We start from the raw sequence: 24,494 nt of genomic DNA, 5'->3' as shown, positions 1-24,494 counted from the left end.
TTGCATGGAACTCTAACTTTATAAAGAGCTGCAGTGACACAACAAAGTATTAGTACTGTCAATCTACGGTAAGCTATTTAGAGCTTTGAGCTTAATTTTCATTTACAGCCATGCGGTTTGGGCACCATGGTAATGTTAGGGCAGACCTGTTAATTTGTCTTTGTTCTGGTGGCCTAGACATAGTTTTTTACGTTAGTGTAACCAACTAGACGTGTAAGAGTCCATGAATACATTCACAGATCAATATACATCTTTTTGTAACTTTGTAGGATACTGTGTTATTTCAGAGTCCCCTTACTATTATAAGCATAAATTATACTGGTGATATACTGGTGTAAACATTTTTATATTGGCTTAACTGCATCACCACTAGGGTTATTTGTACCATTGCAGTCAGACTGACATACTTGAAGGTGCTACAAGCTTTAGATATAGACAAAGTCTTGATGTCATTAGAAGCTAGCCAGTATTGTCTACATAGAGGAAGACAAAGGAAATCCATCCCATATCCTATGCATTGCAAGTGCTTTCTCTCATCCTTAAATATTTCTCATAGAATCTATCTTCATGAGGTATGAATAAGTACACTTATAAAAAATGTAGTGAAAATGGAAATTATGACATATAGTGAAAAGAACTAAAACTAAGCATAGTCTCATCTGGAAATTCTCAGTGTAAGTGCATAACAGTCATACTGGCAATCATAATGCTGTTGTGCATTTTGGTAAGTTTGTTTTACTCAGCTGATGTCAGTTGCAGAATTATTTTTGCTTTTATTCAACAAGAACATGTAACTACCTGATATGCAATTAAAAATCTGTTGTATTAACTTTGTGAAGTGTGACCCAATTAATTAAGTGGTAGTCTGTCAATTTGTCTGGAGTTGCTTAAAGTGGGCTATAAAATTCTGTAATAAAACATGGAGAAGAAAACATTTTAATTCACCTTTAAGAATAGTTCAGTTCTTTGTTGGCAGAAGACTTTCATCTTGGCCATATCAGCAATCTATTCTGTGACAATTAATTAACCACAAGGATTAGTTGGTTATAATTCTGTTTGGCATAATTTTCAGTCACATATTTCTGGGCCAGTTTTCTCTGGGTTGGTTAGTTTTCATACTTTTCTGTTCCTATGTGAAAGAACAGCTGCAGATTCAAGTTCTAAAATCCCACCACTCCTGTCATGGTATCAGCAAACATTATCTCACAAAACAAGTATATTTTCCCTCATATTTTTCTTCCACATTTTAACCTGAGCAGGAGGGTTTCAATGCAATCTCTCTATCATGAGTGTGGAAAGATCAAGTTAAAAATAATGAAAGCACTACAGAAAGTAGCCAACATCATATTCTGAATATTGTGCAAAGCACTTTGTTGGTGTGTTTATTTGAAGGAGTTCCAGTTTCTCATGTCCTTTTGTTGTTGAACACAAAGAGCTTTTGACAGATATGAGCTACGTTATACAAACAGTATACTGACTTGAATAATTCAGAATTTTCAAAGGGAACTCAAGGGAATGGCATATAGAAAAGTAGACCCTCCAGTCCCGTCCTTAGCTATGCTGACCTATGCAAGAGAGCAGAGCGCCATAGTGCTGCCTCCTTGCTTCTTTTAATTAATATTTGGAGGTGACTTTGTCATCGATCAGCACTTGTGCGCGGGGAACTGAAAAACCAACAACTCCTTGCTGGGAGTACAAAAGAGCACAAAGACTGTTTGTGTCTCCCCCTCAGCACCCCTGTAATCATACTAGGAAATGGATAGTATACCCTTCCTCTCAATGAAAATATGGTTTATTTCCCTCATGGACTACTTTCCACAATTGTAACTACTTTAAGATATCAAATATCTTTATGCCTTTTCTTGACTTCAAGAAACCTTGGCATATGCTCTGTGAATTGTCCTTTCCCATTTGTAAGGGACAAGGCATTGATAATGTGTTTCCTGGGTACTAAACACTTTTTTCCCGCACTCTTGGGTTTCTGAGTCCAAAAAAGTCTTGCTCTTCAGCTCAGTCTGCCATGGAATTTTGTTTCTCCAAATAGCTCCATCGAGCTCCATTCCTACAAGGGCGAGCTCCTGGTACCCAGGCTAGCTCGTTGTAGGCTAGCTCATCTCTATTGCACTGCATCGCACTTACCATTATAGGCAGATTCTCAGTGTTACTTCATCTGTAAAGGAAGCTGTGTAAGAATTTATAAATGTTGAAAAGGAATGGTATTGTAGGTCAAATGAAAAAATCACAGAAAAAGTTTCTCAATTGCAGTACCTTAATCAGTTAGAGCACAGATTTACGCTCTCTTTTTTGTATGCTTCCCCACCTATTATGTGCTTCTTACATCTAATCTAGTCCTGGTAAGTGTTCCATACAGAAATGTTTGTGGAGCAATTACTCTTTTCTCTTCGCTGTTCATCAGAGCTATCAGGTTTTAGCCTGTTGATGTAAAGTTGTGGGTAGACCAACACCAAGGTGCATGTCCTCCCTATTTGGTATAAGTAGATGCTGTGGACTATCTGGCATCTAATGTGCAAATTGTATGTTGGTATGCATTCTGGTGTTCTTCTCTCTTTCTCTAGGTTGTGTTCTGATGTTTTAGTTCTACAGGTAATAGCTGTCTTGCTACAAATACAGATGGAATTGAATTGGTTCAGTTTTTAGCAGTGACCATTTTAACTTTTAGAAGACTAATGGGAAGATTTTATTGTTTAAGACTGTCAAGGATTTATGCATATATCTATTTCACAGAGGATTTTCAGCTGATGACAGAAAGTATAAACTTATATTTACTCCTAAGAGTATGTAATGCTGTGTGGATGGGCTTTGTGAAACTGCTGCTGGAGACCAGGGGTTTGTGCTTTTATTCCAAAGTAGTCTTAGGGCCCCACAAGTGGATCATGCTCATGGGAAAGTCAGATAAATTTTCAGAACTGCAAACTCCAGCTTTTGATGGAGGTGTAGCAAATGCCCAGGTATCTCTGCCAGATTTGCAGCCCAGTCTACAATTCTGCATAAACAATTTTAACAGTAAGAAGTGTGGTTTATGTAAGGAAAACTTTTGCCTCCTGTGAGCTCTCAGATTAGTATTAATCAGCCTGTAGAATTTACTAAAATGGAGCTAACTGCTCCATTCAGCAAAGCTCAACAGGCACAATTACTTTGAGTGAAAAAGGAGAAAAGGTTAATGTGGAGCTGTTGGGTGAAATACAGTCTTTTCAAATTTGCCATTTAGTTCAAGATCATCAGCTCCCAAAATCAGTGTCACAAATAGGGTCTTGAGCTCAGAATTTAAATGTAAATTGGGTTGTGCATGCCCACATATAGAGCCCTGAAAGGACATTTTTGGCTCTGCTGAGCCAGCTCATCAAAGAAAACTTTAGCCAGTGTGCCTGTGGTTTATAAATCTCTGACAAAATGTAAAAGTTTTAGTGTAAAAGTGATAATTTAGTAAGTTCCTGCACTTCTAAGCCATACCAAAATCCCAACAGAACTGGCAGAAATTAATTGATGCCAGATGTTATCAGAAGGGTCGGACAAATGTGTGCCGGAGTTCCAGCTACAGCGGCCAAGGCAGCAGCCAAACAAATTAAGTTCCTGTATCTGCGTTACTCTACTCCATTAGGTACCAGAAGGCCATATATGTGATGATAGTCCCAAAATAGCAGATGGGAGTAACAGTAAAATTTTAGCTCAAGTGCACGTTGGCTTTAATTATATAACATAGTATGTTTTGCAGTCAGGGTACTAATGAGTTGCTAATTCCCAGTCAGAATAAGAGATTAGATTCCCAGCGTATCTATTAACTAGCCAGTCTACCCTGTACTGACTGGAGCCTGCCAGTACGACTCCCCTGGGAAATACTTCACTGTGCAAGATGTCCTAGTTGTTTAAATGAGAGTGGAATGTGTGATTTAGCCATATCTGTTCTCCCAGCAAAGTGTCCTGCATGGTGTGAACCAGTAAGTGTGTGATCTTTAAGCTGGAGATGTCTGTGCCCAATAACAACAATTTCCTGATTATGTAAATGAGTTCTTAAAAATAATTCGCATTTCTTTAAAGAGTCAGAAATATTTCTTTTAATTATGTTAGCTGTCTGGCATTCTGCTTTGATAATTTGTGCACTGCAGGCATATTTCATTTCCTTTTGACGTATTGTCAAAAAAGAAGGCAAAATCGGTTAAATAATTGAGAACATGTGAACTGCCATAAACAATCACTCTTGTTTGTTTCTCTGCAGAAAGAAAAGAAGTGAAGGTGGGAGAGTACAATGCTGTGGCTGACACACTGGAAATAATCAACAACAGCATCAGGTTCCAAGGTAGGAGAGAAAACTGGAAAGAGGTACAAGAATGACATGGATAGCTGGGTGTAGTTTGTAAGACTGCTTGCTGTCAAAAAACTGATTTTGGATTTTTAATATCAAAAAGCTAGGACACTGCATAAAGAGAATGGGAACTGACCTGTGCTTAAAAAATAAAAGAATTCTGAACAGAAAATCGTGATGTTTTGATATTGGATACTTGTTTTTCATTGCAATGACCAGGACAAATTCAAATTTATATGTGTACACAAATGTTCTTTGATATTTCAACAAGCTGCAGATATGTCTTCTATTTCATCTCCACTAATCAATAATGTTCTAATTTCCTCCCCATTTCCCACTCCCCCAGTTCATCTCACCTGAGGGATGCTCTTGTGTGCTGTTTTTGCACACACAAGAAGGAGGTGGTTGTTTTTCTTTGGGAGGTGTCTCTTAGGCAGTTAGAAAATAGGATTTCAAAATACCAAGGCTAGCTTTAAGATGGCCCCTGTGAAATAGGGCTAGAGAGGGTGTTCAGCCCAGCAGCACTCCCAAGGTCCACAGCGGGCATATAGACTGTGTTGCTGTAGCTTCTTACCATCTTTTGTCCCATGCTGCTCCAAAGCTAACATGGGGAACTCCTCTGCCCTCACAGCAGTCGGAGTACGGGCATACCGACGACTTTCTAGGCATATGATCACAGCAGCCAGATGTCAGCTGAAATGAGTTTTCGGGGTCTCTCCTGTTGACTATAGGCATATATGTTATTTTTAAAGCTAATAATTAGGATTTAATCTTAAACTCTGCTATGGTGCGATTCAGTAACAGAAAATAAAGTCAGCTTGGTGAGATCTGTGTGGTTTCCCCTGGGAGTGGTGGATGAGTATCAAGCTGCTGTATCCCGTGCTCTACTACCCCTGCCTCCAGTGTCCCAGCACACAAGGTTTGCTTGAGCATGACTGGAGTTTCATTGCAGTGATCTAACCCATGACTGCTTGTCCATCAGCTGCAGCTTTCCACCTTCCTGTTGGTATCCTTTGCTGGACTTAAAAGAGCACAGCTACATACACTTCTCACATCTGTCTGGAGAATGAGGCTTTGGAAATGAAGAGTGCAGAATCTGTCCCAGTTGCCTAAGTCTGGGACCCAGCAGATTATTTTTGCTGCAAGGAGTAACTGATGATGTGGTTGAATACTGATTCAATACCACTAATTTCCAGAGAATCTATGCAGGATGAACCAAGTAACAGGAGACGTTTTTTGTTCATAACTCCATGCCTTTAATGACAGTAAATGACGGGAGAAAATTTCTATTCAGGCTTTTTTCAGGATCAGACTCCTAGTTCTTGTTCTGACCACATCTGGTGTCCCTTCCACCCATAGCCTGTCTTATATTTGTCTTAAGATGCATTATGTGACTCCCAGTGAACCTTCTCTATTTACCCACCTTAACTTTTCACTGAGGCAGTCATGTATTCAGTGTGGCAGACACTGTTATTACCATCTTCCAAGCAGTATAAAAAACTTAGTTACTTTAAGTATTTGAAATGAAGAGTAGTAAATATAGCCCTGTTTAATCCATTACATAAAATTGCACACAAGAGAACAATAATTCATGATATTAGAAGCAATAGAATTAAATGCCCATTGCACAAGTAAGAAAATACATTTTATAGAATCACTGGTTGTATTTAATAAATACAAATCATCAATATAATCTCTATTTTAGATACAGCAGGGTAGGTTTTTTGCTTTAATATTAGTTCTTTTAATTCATGCATGTACTTCACTGTATTTTTGGCTTGTTACTTGTTCCCTAATTTTGTGAAGTGTCATTCACTATAAATGCATGCTCTGAGGTGGGAAAGGGAAAAGGGGAAAATCTCAGGTACTTTTCTCCCATATCAAATCAGCAAATGGTCCCTTGACTGCCACTTTATTGCGATTACCTAAAAGGAAACTTTTTTTTCCAAAAATGTTGGGCACAAAGACCAAAGGATAGCAAGTTTCCATTGTCTGAGTTGTTTCAGCTTAACTGGTATGGATAAAGCTATTTTATTGTATAGATCCTTGAATATTCTTCTAGGTGCAAAGCAGAAGAGTGGTCGTAAAATTTAGCTATCGCAGCTGCTAGCCAGTTACTTGCAGCTCTGTGATCAGCAGGTCCACAGAGCTCTGCCTGTGCAGCCACATTGTGAAATGAAGCTGCTTGGCCCCGTGTGGTCGTCCTCGGAGCCCCACGGAGAGCTGATGGGAAGGGACAGGCTTGGGCACTGTAGGGCACACAAATCCCTTTCTGAAGGAAGGCAGTGATGCAAAAGGCCTTTTGTCAATCCCCTGCACCAAGGAAAAATTCAGTAAGCAGGTAAAATGGAGTGTGGGAAGTAGGGGATGCAGAGCTTTATTGCAGTTGTCGGAAAGTAATTCTTCTCATTAAACTGAGAAACCTTTAATTAGTGGGAGCTGACTGTCAATCAAGCACATGGCTTTAAACATAGTTTTTAAGTTCAGACATTCAAGTCCACCTCTGCAGGGATTTGCAAAGTGGGTCTGTCCCTGTAAAACCTTTGCTATCCATTCTTCTATATTTTTCCACTCCGTGGAGTTCTGTGAAGGCACTACCAGCCCTGCCTCCCTCTGCTCCTGGGGCTTCCCCCACCCTGCCCACAGCCCAGGACCCCATTTCAGACCCCCAGGACCATCAGTCCCTGCCCCAGCGATGCCACACCAAGGCTGGTCTCCAGCTGTGGTAGGTATCTAGACAGGCTGTTTGAATTTGCCCTGGTAGTAATGACAGTATGCAGAGGAATGATGCTTCTGTTTTCTACTCATTGCTCTGTCACTTGTTTCAGGAAAGCATAACCTCCTGGTAAAATTTATGGTCACAGTATGCATTTTAGTGTTTATTTACGCTTTAAAATGAGGATAGTTAGCATATATTTTACGGGGTTCTGCATTAGGGTTCTGGTGTGTTTTTTGTTCCAAAGCGGATGTTTACCTGCTCTAGAAATATAAACCTTCTTGTCAATCAATGTGACTAACATATGTCTGTCAAAGTCAATGATTTCATCAGCTACTGATGTGGTTCACAGTTGCTAAATCTGCTAAATTAGAGGTATAGCACTTAGGAGAGGCAAATATTCTTACAGAAATTCTACATCTGGCTGAGCTCTAGCCTTTTTTTCTTGTTGTGATTCTAGGACTTGAGCCTCCAAAGGACAAAACGATTATACAAGAGGAGCTACGCAAGATCTCCCTGCCTCTCTACAGCATCCTCTCTGCCCTCACCATCCTAGGAATGATAATGGCCAGTGCATTTCTGTTCTTTAACATCAAAAACAGAAATCAGAAGTAAGACACTCATGTTAATTCTATCACTACTTCTTTCATATTTAAATGCTATGTTTGTAGAGTCTGTCATCTCTATATAGACAGATATAAGGAAAATGTTAAAGCTGTGGAAAGATGATATTTTAGAACTATTTAATTGAAATCACTGTGTAATAAATTCACATTGAAATAGATTGTCTATCTGTTAAGACACTTTCTTTTATACTGTCTGGAAAGTGTAATTTTTTTATTTATGTTTGACTGTCTGCTATTAACATTAACCCTAGCTAATTAATCCATCAGTAAAATAGGAGGTCTTTTTACTAAACATTCAAAAACCTGAAACAATGCTAGACTTTATAAAACAGCAAATAGTGTGCATGCTTATAGATTTCATGGAGTTCTGCAAGAAGGGTTATCTGTTTGCCTGGTTACAAAAAGCTCTTCTTTATTGCTCTAACAGCCTGGCAGTAATCTTTCCATCTTTAATGCACTATCACCTTTTGTCCATAGACTAATAAAGATGTCCAGTCCCTACATGAACAACCTTATTATCCTTGGAGGGATGCTTTCTTATGCATCTATTTTTCTTTTTGGTCTTGATGGATCCTTTGTCTCCGAAAAGACATTTGAGACACTTTGCACAGTAAGTAAATCAATATATTCTAGTTGAAGATAGTCTTGCAGGAAGCTCTGTGAGAAATGCAAACAGAAAAGTTCAGTAGTTGCATGTCTCATTCCATTTAATCACTGATTCTCTTAGTTCTTTCCTGGGATATTTTCTGGGACCAAATTCTGAAACATGCACAAAGCTATATTATTATTACTAGTGAAAGCTTCAGGTGCATTGGGATTTGGCCTCAGACTAAAACAGTAGATGTACTTTCTTGTTTTGAAATTATATATATGAAGATTATTTATTAAAGGTTGTGTTCGTAGCATGACAACTAGTAACATCTGTGAAGCTACTACGTTTTCTTTCTAGATTCCATATTATTTTAGGCTTCATGACTGCTGCTTCTCCAGGTCTTTTTACTCAGTCTTTTTGGCTGAATCTCCAAAGACTTCTACTGCTATTTCCAGGCTACACTATAAATTCACACAAGCCTAGATCCATGTAGAATATATTCTAGTTAAATCAAAACAAGCAACTCTGAAACCAAATTAAATATGTCCACCTGGAACCATGTAATGTCTTAACTGCTCACTGTAATAATGCAGCCTGACTTACAGAGCCCATTTCAAAGAAAATGAAAGAACTTCACTGCAGGAATATTCCTTCCAAAACCAATACAACCAGCCTTTAAATTTATCAGATATTTTCTCCTCAAAAAATCCTAAGACTATGCTTGGCCCGTTGCCTAAGAATATCAGACTTACTCAGGAGTTATCCTCACTATGTTTTTGATCCTTCTTCAAGTCTCTAGGAAGTTGCAGTTCACAGCACCTTTTTTTAGAAGTCTGAATCTCTGATGTCATTATTGGAGAGAGAGAAACTTTACTTCCAGAGAATAATTCAAAGCATGAAGGTTGGATGCCTAAAGCTAGTTGGTGCAGATGCATCCCAATGTTTCAACTGAAATCCTCCATACTGACTAGAACTATTATGGAAGTGAAATGTCATCTGATTTGTTCAGTTATACCATTTCAAAACACTGGAGACCTCTTTAGTACATGCCAAGATGCACTAGAAGATATAGTATAGGTGAACATACAGGATTTTCTGTGCAAAGTCTTAGCTTCCTTAGTCGGGCCTGGACACAGCTGTATTTTAGACACCTAAATGTTAGCAGCAAAAGAAAGGAGAAGGAGAGAATAGCCAGTCTTCCTACAGCTAGAGTGCAAATTCTCTATACAGCTAGTAGAAAGAGATGCCTCAAAGGCTTCAAAAGGACGATCCTGTTCACCTCTCCCAAACTATTCTATAACTTTCTGAATATATAGGGGCCAATAGGAAGTGGAAGATGCCAGCATCCATTTTTTATCCAGCAATTATGCCATTTTTTTGTGAAACAGCTTCTAACAGAGCAAAAGTGTCATTAGGAAGCCGGTTGCTGATGTCAATCCCCGCTCTTTTCTCACCTTCCATTGCAGAAGAATCTAGTGGCAGGAAGGGCAAATTTTAGGTCCTGATGTCTGCTCAGCCTTGAGGGGATTGTATTCAGAGCTCCTGACCTCACTGCCAGGCTGTAGGCCATTCTATGACTAGGCTACAACCCTCCTTTTGAAGGAGCCAAGCAGTGCTGAACAGAAGGAAAGAAAGTGGCAACCAGAGCTACTTATCAGCATGGAGCTGTTCTAGGGAACAGGTTTGCACCCAGATTTAGCCATATGAAACTAAATTTAAGTCCTCCTTCAAATGTGAAACAGCTCAGTTTTAACTCTGAAAAATGTATCAACATCCAAAATCCTGTGCCTCTGAGCTAAAACATTTCTGCTATCTGATTTTTCTCTAATTTGCTTCTCAAAATGTAACCACTACTCTCATGTTCTAAATGCAGCAAAATTTAAGTGAGGGCTGCTTTGTTCTGTCTTATCTTATGTATCTCTTGTTTTTTTTCAATTTGTATCTGTCACATTATGTTAAGTCTCTCTGTCTGCCATAGAGGAAAAAATCTGGATGGACACTTGAGTAAGATAACTACTTTATTTAACTGACCAATAAAAGAAAGGGGTGGGGGAGAATACTGTGTTCTTAAACCCAAACTTTGATTAGGAATTATTGCTACATGCCTTAAACAGAGATTTATTTTTTTTAATGTAGTTAAGTGTTATATCAACAGAGCAGAGTGTGTGAAATGTCTTCCCAGTCTTGGTTTTCCAGGTTTTCAGTCCTGTAAAGAAGCATTTCTGAGTGTGCTTTCCTGTACATTGCTACCGATTTATCTTATGAATCCCAGCTGTGTCAGCAATTAGAATTATGCTCATAGATGCAAGAGACCCTTCAGAAGCAACATATCAGGAATATTTTTTCAAACCTCCTGCTCATTAAAACAATTCTTACAAAACTTCCTCCTCCAATTATAATTTTTTCAATGGGACACCTTATACTTCTCTTAGAAATCATCTTTACATAGCCACCATCGACTGTAGCAATGCACTTTGCTTCTATCTAGAAAACTCTGAAGTAATGCTGGGGAATGCATAAATATGGGAGACAAACCCACTTTTCCGTTCAGTAACTCTTCTGTCTCTCCTCCTTTCTTCCCAAAACATCCACTAAGTGCTGGGTACGGCATGTACATTTGGCTCCATGTCATGAGCATCCCTATTTCTATGTGGGCAATATGCTTAATGATTTCATAAGGACTACTTACAGATACCGGTTCTTATAGGATCAGGCTAGTACAAATCTCTCCTAATCATCCATTTCCTTGGAAATGCATGATTTTGATTACCCATTCTAGCCATATTAGAGATTAGTTTAAAATTCCCATTTTATACAAGACTGTGGCTTACTCTTTAAAATGATCACTATCGCTCTCTACAACTACCTGAAAGGGGGTTGTAGTGAGGTGGGTGTTGGTCTCTTCTGTCAGGTGGCTGGAGATAGGACGAGAGGAAATGGCCTCAAGTTGAGGCAAGGGAGACTTAGGTTAGATATTAGGAAAAATTTTTTTACTGAGAGGGTTGTCAAACATTGGAATGGGCTGCCCAGGGAAGTGGTTGAGTCACCATCCCTGGAGATATTCAAAAAGCGAGTGGACAGGGTACTTCAGGACATGGTTTAGTGGGCATGGTTAATGGTTGGACTTGATGATCTTGAAGGTCTTTTCCAACCTAAATGATTCTATGATTCTATAAAAAGAACCAGCTACAATGAAGAGTGATCATAAAAAGCCAGTAAGCCAAAAACGTGGGTATAACAACTACATCTCAGGCACAGAGAAGAGCCATGTCAATGAAGGGAGAGATTTTTTTTTGCAGGGAGGGAAAAATTTTGATTCAACTTTTATAAGCACATGCAAAACTAAACAGCTGTCATTAGTGTTATCCCCTCTCTAAGCCAAGTAATCACCCTTTTTGTCTTCTATATTCCAAAAGCGATTAGGTCTCACCACAGTAGCAGTATATACACAATAGCAAGTTTATTTAGTGAGATATGTTATATACAGTATCTGTTTAATTTTCTGCCAGTTTTTTGACAACAGTTATAAGAGGTCCTTAAATAGTCCTGAGTCTACCCACAAAATTCAGGAAAAATGGTTTCCAAATTGTAGGTATTACATTCCAAAACTATTGTGTGCGCTTCCTCTATAGCACAGTGTTTGTAGCATTGTTTGGAGGGTAATGTGCTTTGCGGTCTCTGGTCTTTTTGACTTTCTGCAACCTACATCTACATATGGCATATGTTTTATGCTGTAATATTCCAAGGACACTGAAACATGATCCACAATTACACCAGTAACACTTGAAAATTTCAAAGGATTTCTTTGATAAGTTGTACCACCATTTTCCACTCTGTAAGGCAGCGATTGTAGGAGCATGTGGTATACAAGTCAATATGCTGAAACACAGAACCAAGTGTTAAATGTATTTGAGAGTCAGCAAAGCACTTTAAACATATGGTCAAATAATTTGCTGAATAGGGGTATTATATAAGTCTTTGAAATTATATAGTGTTGACTCTGTGCTAGAGTAGGTAATCGGTTCCCAAACTAACTCATTTTTATCTTGGCATGCCCATTTCATATGGAAAAGTAATCAAGTATATTTAAATACACAATAATTTGTGTTCTTATGGTAAGAATTCATAATACCAAATGTAGCATTATTTAGTTCCATGTCAGAATTAGAGATTAGGTGTCATATTGTAAAACTCCAATCACATAGAATTAAAACTATCCAAAGCAGTGAATTCTGAGAAAGTGGTCAGTGTATTACAGGACCGTTAGATCATGTTTTACTTAATAGCAATGTTATTGGTTGTACAGAAAAAGGAAAAGCAGTATAATATTTCATTAAATGCATAGGTATGCCAAAGTAGAAAGTGCTTCAGATATGAGGGAAAGAATGAGAATGAGAATGATCTATCTTTGTTTTTAATCTCAGAATTACCATGGTATCATAGCAAAAAAGAAGTTAGAAGTAAGGGTGTGAAACAAGATGTGATGCCAACTGGAAAAATGCAAGGAAGTGGAAAAATAATTGAAAGCATTCATTATATGGAACAGAGAGACTTGAAATTAGCAATGCCAGTGACATATCCTATGAATAGAATTTAAGCTGACATAGAGATACTTAAAATAGAGAGAATATTACATGTGATCATAATGTTTAGACTTCTGTAATACGTTCTACTGAGAATTTCATGCTTTGCATTTAAGACAAGTAATGTCTGCAAATTGGAACTGCTATGGGATGAAAGGCTACTATGGCCCTAAGGAGGAGCATAGTCTGCTCTGTTATGCATCTCCCTCAAGAAGGTAAATAAAATGATGTTCATATTCACTGGATATAACTGATTAGGTTGGGGCTGCAACAAAGATTGTTTAAGTACTCCAGGTTGCAGTAAAATGCCCATAGTCTCCACATGGAAAGGTCTGGTGTGTTAGGTAGTAGCAGACTGAGCAGCTCTGCTTCTCCTCAGTCCTGGTAGTCCTGATGTGTCGCAGCACTTTCTCCTAGAGAGTGTGCTGCACTGAGTGATTGGAGTGACAGGGGAAGTGGCAAATGATCCGTTTGGAATAGTTCAGTATAGGATTTACACTGTTCTGGGAAATAGCTATTCTGGAGACAGCAATTGTCTTCCAGTCTCCTTTATGCTCCAGAGTTCTGCAAAGGTGTTACATCAAAGATAAGAGGATCTAAGTCTTGTGATTTATACAGTCACTAAAATTAAGCATATTTTATCTTGTTTATCTCATTAATTAGCATAATTGATATGAATTGCCAAACCCAGGCAGATACTCTGTGATTCCTGGTGATCTCACTGAGCCCTGTCAGTGTTTTGGCTTGGATGAAGTAAACAGAGCGCATGAAGGTGTCTGCACACCTGTGGTATTCAACGGTGCCCTCATCCAACCCAGACAGCGCTCAGGCTTTCAGATTCCAGTCAGTTGCTCTCAGCCATGATTCAGGCATTTGGAAACAGGCTTTGTACAGAAAGAAGGAACCAAACAGTGGGGTGGGGTGGAGAGGCAGAAAGAGAGAAGGAAAGAGCAGAGATGCCACCGATAAAGTCCAGCTACCTACTGCAGTGTGTGTGACTATCCAGACTTTGTGGTTTTCTCAGACATCCTGAGAACATGTACATTCATGGCAACACTAGATGTTATAGACCTTAGCTTCTCAAAGGTGTACTTTAAAATGTGGCCTTTAAATGTATCCAGATTGTCAGAAGCACTGGGGGGGGGGGGGTTAGCTAATATTATTCTTAATTATGGATCATGAACACTTCTGATTCTGTGTCCTGTAGCAATCTGAATGGCAGGTTTTGTTGGTTTTTACTGATTTTTCAGTAAAAAAAAATCCTGTCTTGTGTCTTCCCCACTGAGAGAACAGCTAGGCAAACTGGAACTCCACGGTCCACATTGCACCTTTCCTTAGGAAACCCCGAGCCTGCGTGAGGTGAGGCTTGCAGGGTGGTAGGAGAGTGGAGAGAGACCCCGAAAACCACATCAAACAGAGACTGAGAGGCTGCGGTGAGGAGCAGGGAGGAAAAGCCAGGTGTGAGGTTATGGAATGGGTTCCTAGGGATGGGGGCAGGCTGCAGGATGACAGGGACACTGGGCAATTTGCTAAAACTCTGAAAGTTGTGGAGCTGGCTGAGAGCAGCTCTGGAAGCAGGGACTTGCCTTTAATGGTAAAGCAGGGAGAGGGAGAAGATGTATGAACCTTCTGTCTATTTATTTATTCCTGTTTTGTCTTCCCTTGCCACTTTGAGTTTTCTCTGTTTAACTGTTTTTGGGGGAACTAAGAGGAAAGTGTCTGGGCAGTGCCACTTCAAAGCTGTGGCTGTCTGTGTACCATGGGCAAGAGCCACTTGGACTAGACCCTATGCTACCAAATAACATCTAGCCTTGATATTTCGTTAGTACGTGATGATGTGCTCCTTATTTGTACCCTTTATGCTCTTCAGGCATTGCCATAAATTTGGGGTTTTTTTCCCCCTTTGGACTTTATATTTGCCTAATTCTTTTCCTCAAATTGTTTAATTTTGGCCAGGAATTAAAAAAAGCAACAGATAGACACTCAGATCCTACTGAACTGCAAAAGGATTTGGACCTCTAATCCATTTATTTGTCTCTGGAAACCATAGCCTTTGTTTGTATTTTTAGTCTGGCCTTTTTCATTTTGAGTGTATTCTTTAGTTTATTTCCTACTTAATTGTTTAGCTGTTAATTTTAATCTCCCTTTTCTGTATAATCACTTCCATAATTGTCCTCACTGTCATTCAGTCTGAGACTGATCTCACTCCTATTTAATTCAAAGGCAATTCTGTTACTGAGTTTAACATAAGCCCGATCAGCTTCTATTTTAGTAAATGAGATTTTCGGGGGGGGGGGGGGGAAGTAGAGACAAAAGTTACAAGGCTGAAGAGATCCTTGAAACAAAATTATTTCATATGCTGAAGCAACTACACCACAACCTTGCCAGACATTTATTAAGGCAATATTTTTAGAACATTTTGCCTCACCTTCAGTAGGACAACAGCCAGATTTTAAAGTCCCCTTATAGAATCAGGAGCAATTGTAATATCTTTTACACTACCCATGCATTAATTTGAAAAATGGTCTGAAATATATTAAGAAATCACTACAGGAGATCTCACAGCATGTGAAGAACCACTGTACTTAATTTATGTGAAAACAGCAGGATTCAATTCTCTAATGTTATTGCCACTTACGTTTTACAAGAACTGTGCTGGTGTCACACAAATTCTAAAGAATGAGTTAAAAGTCATAAACACATGTCAAAAAATGTTCGATATAAATGAGAAAAGTATGATTCAAATGGGTGAACTCATTTAATGGGGCCTGCCTGTGCTCCCACTGGGGATTTTGCCATGGTTAATAGAAGCAGGACTAAGCCCCAGTGAAAACTTGTTGAGATGATACATTTTTGTTCATCATCATTATCCTTTATGTCCCCAGTTTGCCAAGAAAAATAGAAGGTGCTTAATTTTCAACTCATAAGTAGTCCACAGAAATCAACAGAATTGTCTGCTTAAAGATAATTGTGCTCTCCAGGGCTAAACCCACAGCATGGTTTATTCTCGCGTTTGTCACTTTTAAGTGCTTAAGTCTAATACAAAGATGCCACCAAACTGCTCAGCACTCATGTTCAGCTGCAGCCTAACCCTGTGGGCACTGCAGCTTCCAACCTGGTATGTGTGCAAAACTGGCTAATTATTGATATTCCCAAAATGAATCAGTCTGAGTCTCATAAACTAAGCTGGAGAGTGTCTGGAGTGTCAAGTCCTATGAAAGAAAGATTTTAAAGCTTTTATTTAAAAGAAGCCATTAAAATTAAGGTCTTGAGATGGTAAAAGGAATGTTAAATCTGAGTGATTCCTCTGCACGAACATAATCTAAATGTTTTGCTAACTGAAGAAGAAATTGTTAAAGAACCAAGCTGTCTCACTATCCCATTCAAATAATTGTTATTAAAAAAAAAAGAAGTCACCTGGAGAGGTGATAAGAAGTTTGTAGTTTTTTAGGTAACACATGGAAGTTCTTTGTGCTGATACTTGGTTTTCTTTATTCATCATTCCAAGTCTTTAATCCCATCTTCTTGTTGTTTGCTTGATATTGGCAAACTGGATTAGTATAGCAAGTTTAAAGCTGCAACACGAAAAAGGAGAATAGGTAGTATATTCAGTTCAGAAGGTTGGTATAAGTTTTTTTCTTACAGCTTAACAGAAGAGTAGAATACATCACTTTCTTGATCAACTGCATTTGAAATTTTTATTATTGCTTTCATGAGCTCAATACCTTCCCAGGCATTCCTTGTCAGCTCATCACTGTGTGGTCTTCTGAATGCACATGCAGTGGTGGTCAAATATGTGAAAATAATGGAACTTCTTTAAAAGTGAAACTTTTTACTATTCATCAATTCAGTCCATTTTCCAGGATAACCTTAATTTATAATTTTATATAGAATTGTAATTGTAATAAAATAAATTCAAATAAGATTGCTGTTTATCTGAAAGTTAACAGTACCTAAAATAGTGGTTTTGTTTGTAACCTTCATTCTTAGAGTATATAAACAAGGAGAGACTTTTGCTTCTTTGTTCAGGATGTTTCTGATGCTTTCACCACTTACTAATTTCCCCTCACTAACTCATTGTTCACAGTCAGATGGATTCTTTTATTAATAATGAGTTGTAATATCAAATAACTTTGTAGGTTTGTTACACAGAGATATAAATAGTAACCACTTCACCATTCACATAACAAAATGATGGGAAAGGTGCAGATAGATTTGTGCGAAGATATGAAAGAGCAGCATTCAAAACGTAGGCTGGCCAGCTAAAGTTCAATGTTGAGAGGAAATATGATTCAAATCGAAGTAACTTTATATAAGTCTCTTAAGCTACCAGTGCTTATTATATGCTGGAAGAATAGTCTTACTTAAAAAAATGAAGGATCTTTAGCACCTTATGGATAGGCTTAAAACAGAGGATTTTTGTTGCAAAGGGAAGTTGAAAAGAAATGCTCCTACAAGATAAAAGGAGGACCTTGTTCATAAATGCAGTGACTCTTTAGCTGAACCTCACAACATTTGTTTAAGCACCTTACAACATTTCTTTAAACGTTAATATTTGACAGAGGTGAATTTTTGTTTGTTTTAAATAAGCATCATGTCTGTTCCAAGTCTGGAAAATGACCTGGAATGGTCTGTTTCTTTGTGGAGACACTTTTGGTGTTTGGTGGTCATCAACTGTGTTGTCCACGAAATAAATGATATCTAGATTTTTCAGTTGTCACAAGTAATGCACCTGTAAGGGCTTCTATCAAGTAATTTATAAAAAGCACAAATTCCAATCATGGGTGCATAGATAGTATTTTCAAAAACAGACCCTAAATCAAAATAATGTAGGAAGTATTAAGAAAAGAGAGTTAGGAAACAACGTTTTAGCATCTGCCAGACATAGTTGATTGTTGTGTACCAAACCATATTAACTCCTCTGACACTTGCGAGTTGTCTTTGAATGATAGAAAACAAAAAATTTGTAGGAGATATTCAATTAGTCAAAACATCTTATTCTCAAAAGAAGTAACCAAGAAATATAAGCAGATAATTGAAGGTATATCCTAAAATTCAGTGAAGGCATGAGGAATTTTGTAATGACCTAACCTTTTAAGAGAAAGATTAACAGTAGCTATTTTTACAAATTATCCTTCTATAGGAGCATAGGAATGTTTTGGGGCTTTGTGTCTAGTTTGGAGTAGGGATTTTAATGCAAGTTTTCCGTCTTCTAAGGACGTGCCTTTCCTGCTCATTTGGTGGGTACTGGCAGAAGGGTGATCTTCCTCAGCTTATGCTGTTGAAACGCATCATTAAAAGCTTCCAACATGAGAGAATTACTGATTGATTGTATAACAACATGGTCATGCTCTCCAATTATTGGTGTTATTTTTATCATGTTCTTTCAAATGAGTGGGATTTGGAGGTATAACACATTTAAGAATATAAATGGGCAGATATATGAATTTCAGAGGCTTTTGCTGTTTTCTAAATTTTTAATTTTACTGGCTGCATTAATGAATTATAGCAGACAAATTCGAGGTCATTTTCTTCAAAATTAAAAATTTATTTTCATCTGAAACTTACCATCTCATTCTTAGCAACAACGGTCTCATTTTGACAAATCTCCTGGTATGTTTAAGCTAGAATGTTTCTAATACAGCCAATAGTTATATTATTCTAATTTGCACAGTCCAGATCAGGAATACATAAAACTTTTTGAACCAAACATGCTAGAAATAACATTTTTCTGAATATCAGGTTAGAAACATATTACGAGCATAATTGAATTTATTACTATTCCCAAGAGGCAATTGCTGTTTCAGTGAGAACAAAACAGAGTCTTATTAGAGACATGAAAATACCATGTATCTGTTTGCCAAATATATCACTAAACTGTACACAAAAGAGCTGAATGCTTATTAATAGCAGCAGAAAGATTGAATGCTAAGTATGGTTATCACAGCTCAGTTGATGTGAAGTCAAAAAAAGATGTAACTAGCTAATATGAACATGTTGATATGAAATGTATTTTTTAAATCACTCAGTTGATCTAACTGTGGTTTTACTGAAGTTATTAACATAATGTATGGTAATGGACAATGAGCAAAGACTTGAAAAAATATTTAAGTTAAAAATAATACTTTGCTGACCTAAATATCTATTCCCATTTTCTTTGGTTATGGGTTTCTTTTTCAACACTGCATTCAAGTATGTCACCAAGTGGCAAAACTCACGCGGTTTGAATCTAATCGCCGTTAGTTTACTGGTTTTATTAATAGCAAGATTAACCAGCAATCAGTGAACTATAGGTTCATGGTCCATATCAGCAATGCAACAGATAAACCGCAACATTAGATGCTAATAAAAAGTTAATATATACATACAAATACCTAAACGGTCTTCTATATGTAATCCCAACATTTTCTAATAAACACACACACTGAGTCACATGCAGACACCTCCTGCTCACCGGACACATGGGTTACCAGCACACCCTTTCTTCTGGGGGTGCAGGTTCCTCTATACACACCCGTCCTGCAGGAGATGTGGGCTCCCTAAGTTTGTGTGTATCACTGCAACCTGGCAATGCCCACGCTGGTGAGACAGCACCCCCTGAGTTCACACTTGCACACTCGAGGTGCGTGTCCCTGCGTGGTGCACAGTGTTATCAGTTTTGGGCATATGCCCTCTTAAACAGTTTTGTGTGTCCATTTGTATACATTCTTCTTTGCCAAGACCCAAGGTGCCAGTTCTGTGTGTACTTCTCTCTCACTAATTCACCATTATTGACCATATGTATCTTATTTCTTTATTTATTTTAAGGAACTGTACTCATTTTATGTCTCTTATTGCTTTATCAATATTTTTTGAGTGAGTCATTTTGTTTTTTCTGCCTTGATATCCAGTCACTAATGATTACTAAAAATCAGAATTTCTATTCCACAGAAAATTTGGGGGGGGGGGAAAATCATGTTTTGAATACAAAAATGGAAATTCTGAAGATGTTTAGAAAGGCAAAAACTAGATAATGTGTATTTAGAAGTGAAACATTTAGATCATTCCTAATATTTATCTTAGAACCCAAGTTTTGCCTCTTACTACACCACCTAGATTCTCATCAATATGCATGTCCTAAAGTCACAATTTAAAAATCCCAAACTCTCCAGAAGTCAGATATGAAACTAGGCTGGTTTCCAATGAAAAACATTGCCTTTAGGTCATCCAAAGATTTTTTTCTCAAAATCTTTTCTCAGAATGTCCTGGTTTCCTGGTTTCCAGCTCTACTGGCCAAGGATGCGTGGTCAACATGGCCAAAAGAATGCTGGCTTTCCCTTTTTCTACCTTTGCCTTCCCTGTCTTTAGCCATTGTCTCTCCCCCAGTTTTTCCATCTGCAATATACAGTGCATTTTATTTTTACTTCTTTGTTTGCTTTTGTGCAGTTTCCCTTTTTGACAGCCGGCCGACGTGGAGTCTCTAGAGGGAGGAGGAGATTGTTCCTCCTCCTTGTGATTTCTCAGGCTCTCAGATTCAGCTGTAGGCTTCCAGCTCCCTGCTGTGCCTCTCGCGTGGTCTCCCACCTGCTACACTCTCTAGTCTTTGGTCCCTCTTTGGGGACGAAAACAGTCTGTTCAGGGCAGAAAAGCTTTCCAACAGCCAAACCTCCAGGGCAGCAAAAAGAGAAACTTCTGAGGAGTTAGAGGGGGCTGTGCCGAGCTTGCTACAACTCTGAAATTCACTGGCTTAGCTGAAACCAAGTCTGAAAGTGAGGACCTACCTACAAGGATGCTATGGGCAGGTGGGGAGTTGTACAAAAGCTTTTGCAACTTGTGTTCGGTCCTCCCTGGTCAATTTGAGGTTTTTCTATTAAAAAAAAAAAAAAGAAAAGTAATTCTAGTTTTTTACTCTAAAGACATTGTGTCTTTTTTAGTTTTAAAATATTCTAGTTTTCTCTGGGAAGCTCAGTATGAGGAAAATGTCTAGACAGGTCTATATCAAAGCTGTGGCCAGCTCAGGGTCCCATTACTCCATCATTCTATGTAAGCTCACCATCTCCTTTTTCTTAGGCCCATATTGCAGGTATTATCTTTGATTCAGGTCTTGTCCCTGAGGTCTGCCCACCAAGGCTATGTTCCTGTCTTGCCATTTTTCCCTATGTTATAATTTAAGGTCAGTTTTTCTTATCTTTCCAGGATTCTCAGGAATTCTCATTAAGTGATGCATACCTCACTGTTGTAGTTTAATTGCAGCCAGCAACTAAGCACCACGCAGCTGCTCACTCACTTCCCCCCCCCGCCCGGTGGGATGGGGGAAAGAATCGGGGAAAGAAAAAAGTAAAACTCATGTGTTGAGATAAGAACAGTTTAATAGGACAGAAAGGAAGAAACTAATAATGATAATAATAACAATAATAAAATGACAATAATAATAAAAGAATTGGAATACACAAAACAAGTGATGCACAATGCAATTGCTCACCACTCGCCAACCGATGCCCAGTCAGTTCCCAAGCAGCGATCTGTCCCCCCCAGGCCAACTCCCCCAGTTTATATACTGGGCGTGATGTCACATGGTGTGGAATACCCCTCTGGCCAGTTTGGGTCAGCTGCCCTGGCTGTGTCGCCTCCTGACCTCTTGTGCCCCTCCAGCCTTCTCGCTGGCTGGGCATGAGAAGCTGAAAAATCCTTGACTTAGTATAAACACTGCTTAGCAAGAACTGAAAACATCAGTGTGTTATCAACATTCTTCTCATACTGAATCCAAAACACAACATTATACCAGCTACTAGGAAGAAAATTAACTCTATCCCAGCCAAAACCAGGACACTCGCATAGTGCAATTTCCTTTTATTTAGTCTGAATAACATTTCTACTTCTCTGTTCATTTCTGGTCAAAATGTTGCTGTTAGTATTAGCTCCCCGGGTACTTTTTATAGTCTCAGGCTCTTGGTTTCCTCCAGTAATTCTTTCCTCTGTCTGCACAGAACACAATAAAAGTGAAAAAAATGCAGAATATTGTAACAGAGTTGTGTTTTTATATATGGCAGATTGTCAGCATCCAGATTTGTTATACTTGGAGAGGGGATGGAAGGCAGAAAAAAAAGTAAGCAAGTGATGAATGAGACAATTCTGAAATGCCAACATTTTTGTCAAGTTCTTTGAATATTTTTTTCTCAAGGTCTTGAGAGAAAAGTTGGCTGAAATGATGATGTCCACATTGTCTACTGAAAATTAAATGGCTTTGTCTTTTTTTATATATATATATTTTTAGGTCCGAACATGGATTCTTACAGTGGGATACACAACTGCATTTGGAGCAATGTTTGCAAAAACGTGGAGAGTTCATGCAATTTTCAAAAATGTAAAAATGAAGAAAAAGGTGAGGGGAAGTAATCTCTTTTCTCATTGCTCTGTTAATAGAATTTTCTAACTGTTTCGCTACCTTTCCTGGATGGCCTGGATGTGCTGACTCTGTTCTTGTGTCATGTTCAAAGATCCTGAATGGTTTGATACTGGGGCTTTCTTGGTCTCCTTTCTAGTCTCTGGGAGTTGGAGTCGAGCATCAGCCCTTCAGTCTTTATAACGAGAGGTAGACAGTGGAGATGGCTGAAAAGTGAATTCAGATCCTCACTCTTATTTAGTATGTTGTTTCAGCATCCAGAGGTCTCCTTCTGGTAGATTCACAGCTGTTATGAAATGTTTTCTGTATATGTCTGTTTGGGATACAGGTATTACACACAAGCTTCTTATGGATTGGTAGGAGGAGGCAAGAGAAAGTGCTGTTTCTACAGCTTTCTAGTTCCAGTTTTGATTGAAATTGCATAAGCTTCCCCTAAGACTGATCGGCATTGAACGACAGTAGTTGTCTCTGGTATTTTTGGTACAGCACATTTTCTGTAAACAATTAGGCTCAGCTTAGGAGTGGTACAACACATCATGTATGTATTGTTCATTTGATATTTTTCCTGTGGAGCTTCTTTTCATGCATAGAGTGCTTTTAATCAGACGGTTTTATTTAAAAATGGGAAGACTGGTTAACAGAAATGATTTTGATGGAAAAAACATTAAGAGAAATGTGCATGAAGCAGAGAAACAAATTTAATATTATTATAAAGTGAGAAGTAGTGCCAAATGCAGTTCCTATATGCAGCTGAATAAGTTTATTCTAATAAGTGGTACAGGGTCATTTACACCCAAAATAAATAGAACAATATTCCAAAACCTCATCAGATTCCTCTGTTTGTTTCCTTCTGTGTGTGGTCATGGAAGAGCTGTATTTTTGTTGTTGTTATTAGTACTGTGTTATTTTTTCCACAGTTGCAGCATGTAGGGAGTTGCTGTCACCACAAGATACACCTTTCCATAAAAAGGTTTGGACTTTAGATAGACAGAGAGAGAATTAACTCAGTTTCTAAGAGGATTTATGTCTCACATTATTAAGGAAATATGTGCCGTGGCTGGAACTGGACCTAGCACTCTGGCACCTTAACAACACAAGCATCTAGGACTTCCCTCTACTATTCGGCCATGTCAGGTTTGCTTAAATGTTTGTTAATTTAATCCCAAATATCAGTCACTGTAAAGAATAATGAAAAGTAAATAACAAATATCTTAAAACTAACTAAAATTGTAAGAAATTTCTGTATCAGAAAGAGGATACTCTGGACAGAGGGAAGTGTAGACCACCCTTTCTGCATCTGTGCAAAGAGCCCACCATAATGCAGCAGTTTATGCTACCAGAGTCCAGTATATATTTTTCAAGGATCTTACACTTCCTGCATTAAAGATTTTTAACCAAAGCTGAGCCAGTATTTTACCTTCTTGAAAAATGAAATTTGATCTTGCAAATATGTTTATTAGTACAAATCTTTGTAAATTAGTGAAGTTACACAAGATAGTGCCAGTGTAACACATAAAAGCACTTACTTAATAACCTTTATTATCCCAAGAATTTTATCATTTCTACAATACATACTCTTCCAAATAGGAATGAACAGGCACTTCAGTGGACTGTCACTAAGTATTTGCTTTATTCTTTTTTAGAAAACCTTTCTTTTTAGAGCTTCAAGTTGCTACTCAATATTAAATTTCACTGTCTGTTAATTAAACATAATCCTCAAATTCTCTATAGTGCCTGTTCTTCAACAGGCCCATCAACAACTGCAAATTGCAATTGTTTATTCACAGCTGGATGTTAAAAATTATTTAAGATCAGTTAAAAAGACACTGGCCAGTATAAGGGAGATAAACTTTCAGACATCTGGATGCTGAGCAATGAGATGCTTCGCTCTGAGTGATACTGAAAACATCAAGGCTATTAGGGCACCTTATTCAATATTCTGAAATTAAGTAAATATTGCATTTTGTTCTGTAAACTTTAAAAAATGGCTGTTCCACAGAATTATCTTGGTTCGCTTTATTTGGATATACCACACCAGAACACAAGCATAAATCATAAAAGACAACAGTTTTCTTAATGCAAAACAAATTAGCTATCCATGATAAATGTTTACTAGTCATATACTTTCTGTCTTTGATTTGCCAGGATAGATAAAACTGTTTTTACAAGTTGATTGAAAATTATGCCATTCTTTACTTATGTCTTACAAGGACATTTCCATTTTCAGCAGATGTAGTTTACAGACAAAGTATTTTGTATCTATGGAAGCACAGA

At 38.1% G+C, this 24,494-nt stretch overlaps 1 protein-coding gene across 1 annotated transcript in view; it reads left to right on the top strand.

The window, feature by feature from the left end:
- The window catches only part of GABBR2 (gamma-aminobutyric acid (GABA) B receptor, 2), a 383,598-nt gene that overhangs the window by 206,509 nt on the left and 152,595 nt on the right, over window positions 1-24,494 (top strand). Inside the window, exons 9-12 of the mRNA XM_010583585.1 lie at window positions 4,235-4,315; window positions 7,498-7,648; window positions 8,141-8,273; window positions 22,092-22,199. Coding sequence (XP_010581887.1) covers window positions 4,235-4,315; window positions 7,498-7,648; window positions 8,141-8,273; window positions 22,092-22,199 — 473 coding nt within the window. The remainder of the gene's footprint in view (window positions 1-4,234; window positions 4,316-7,497; window positions 7,649-8,140; window positions 8,274-22,091; window positions 22,200-24,494) is intronic.

This window comes from Haliaeetus leucocephalus, unplaced genomic scaffold, assembly GCF_000737465.1.
Source record: "Haliaeetus leucocephalus isolate CR32 unplaced genomic scaffold, Haliaeetus_leucocephalus-4.0 Scaffold915, whole genome shotgun sequence".
Taxonomy (NCBI): Eukaryota; Metazoa; Chordata; class Aves; order Accipitriformes; family Accipitridae; genus Haliaeetus; species Haliaeetus leucocephalus.
Note: the sequence above shows the minus strand (reverse complement) of the source record. Positions and strands in the feature narration are given on the sequence as shown.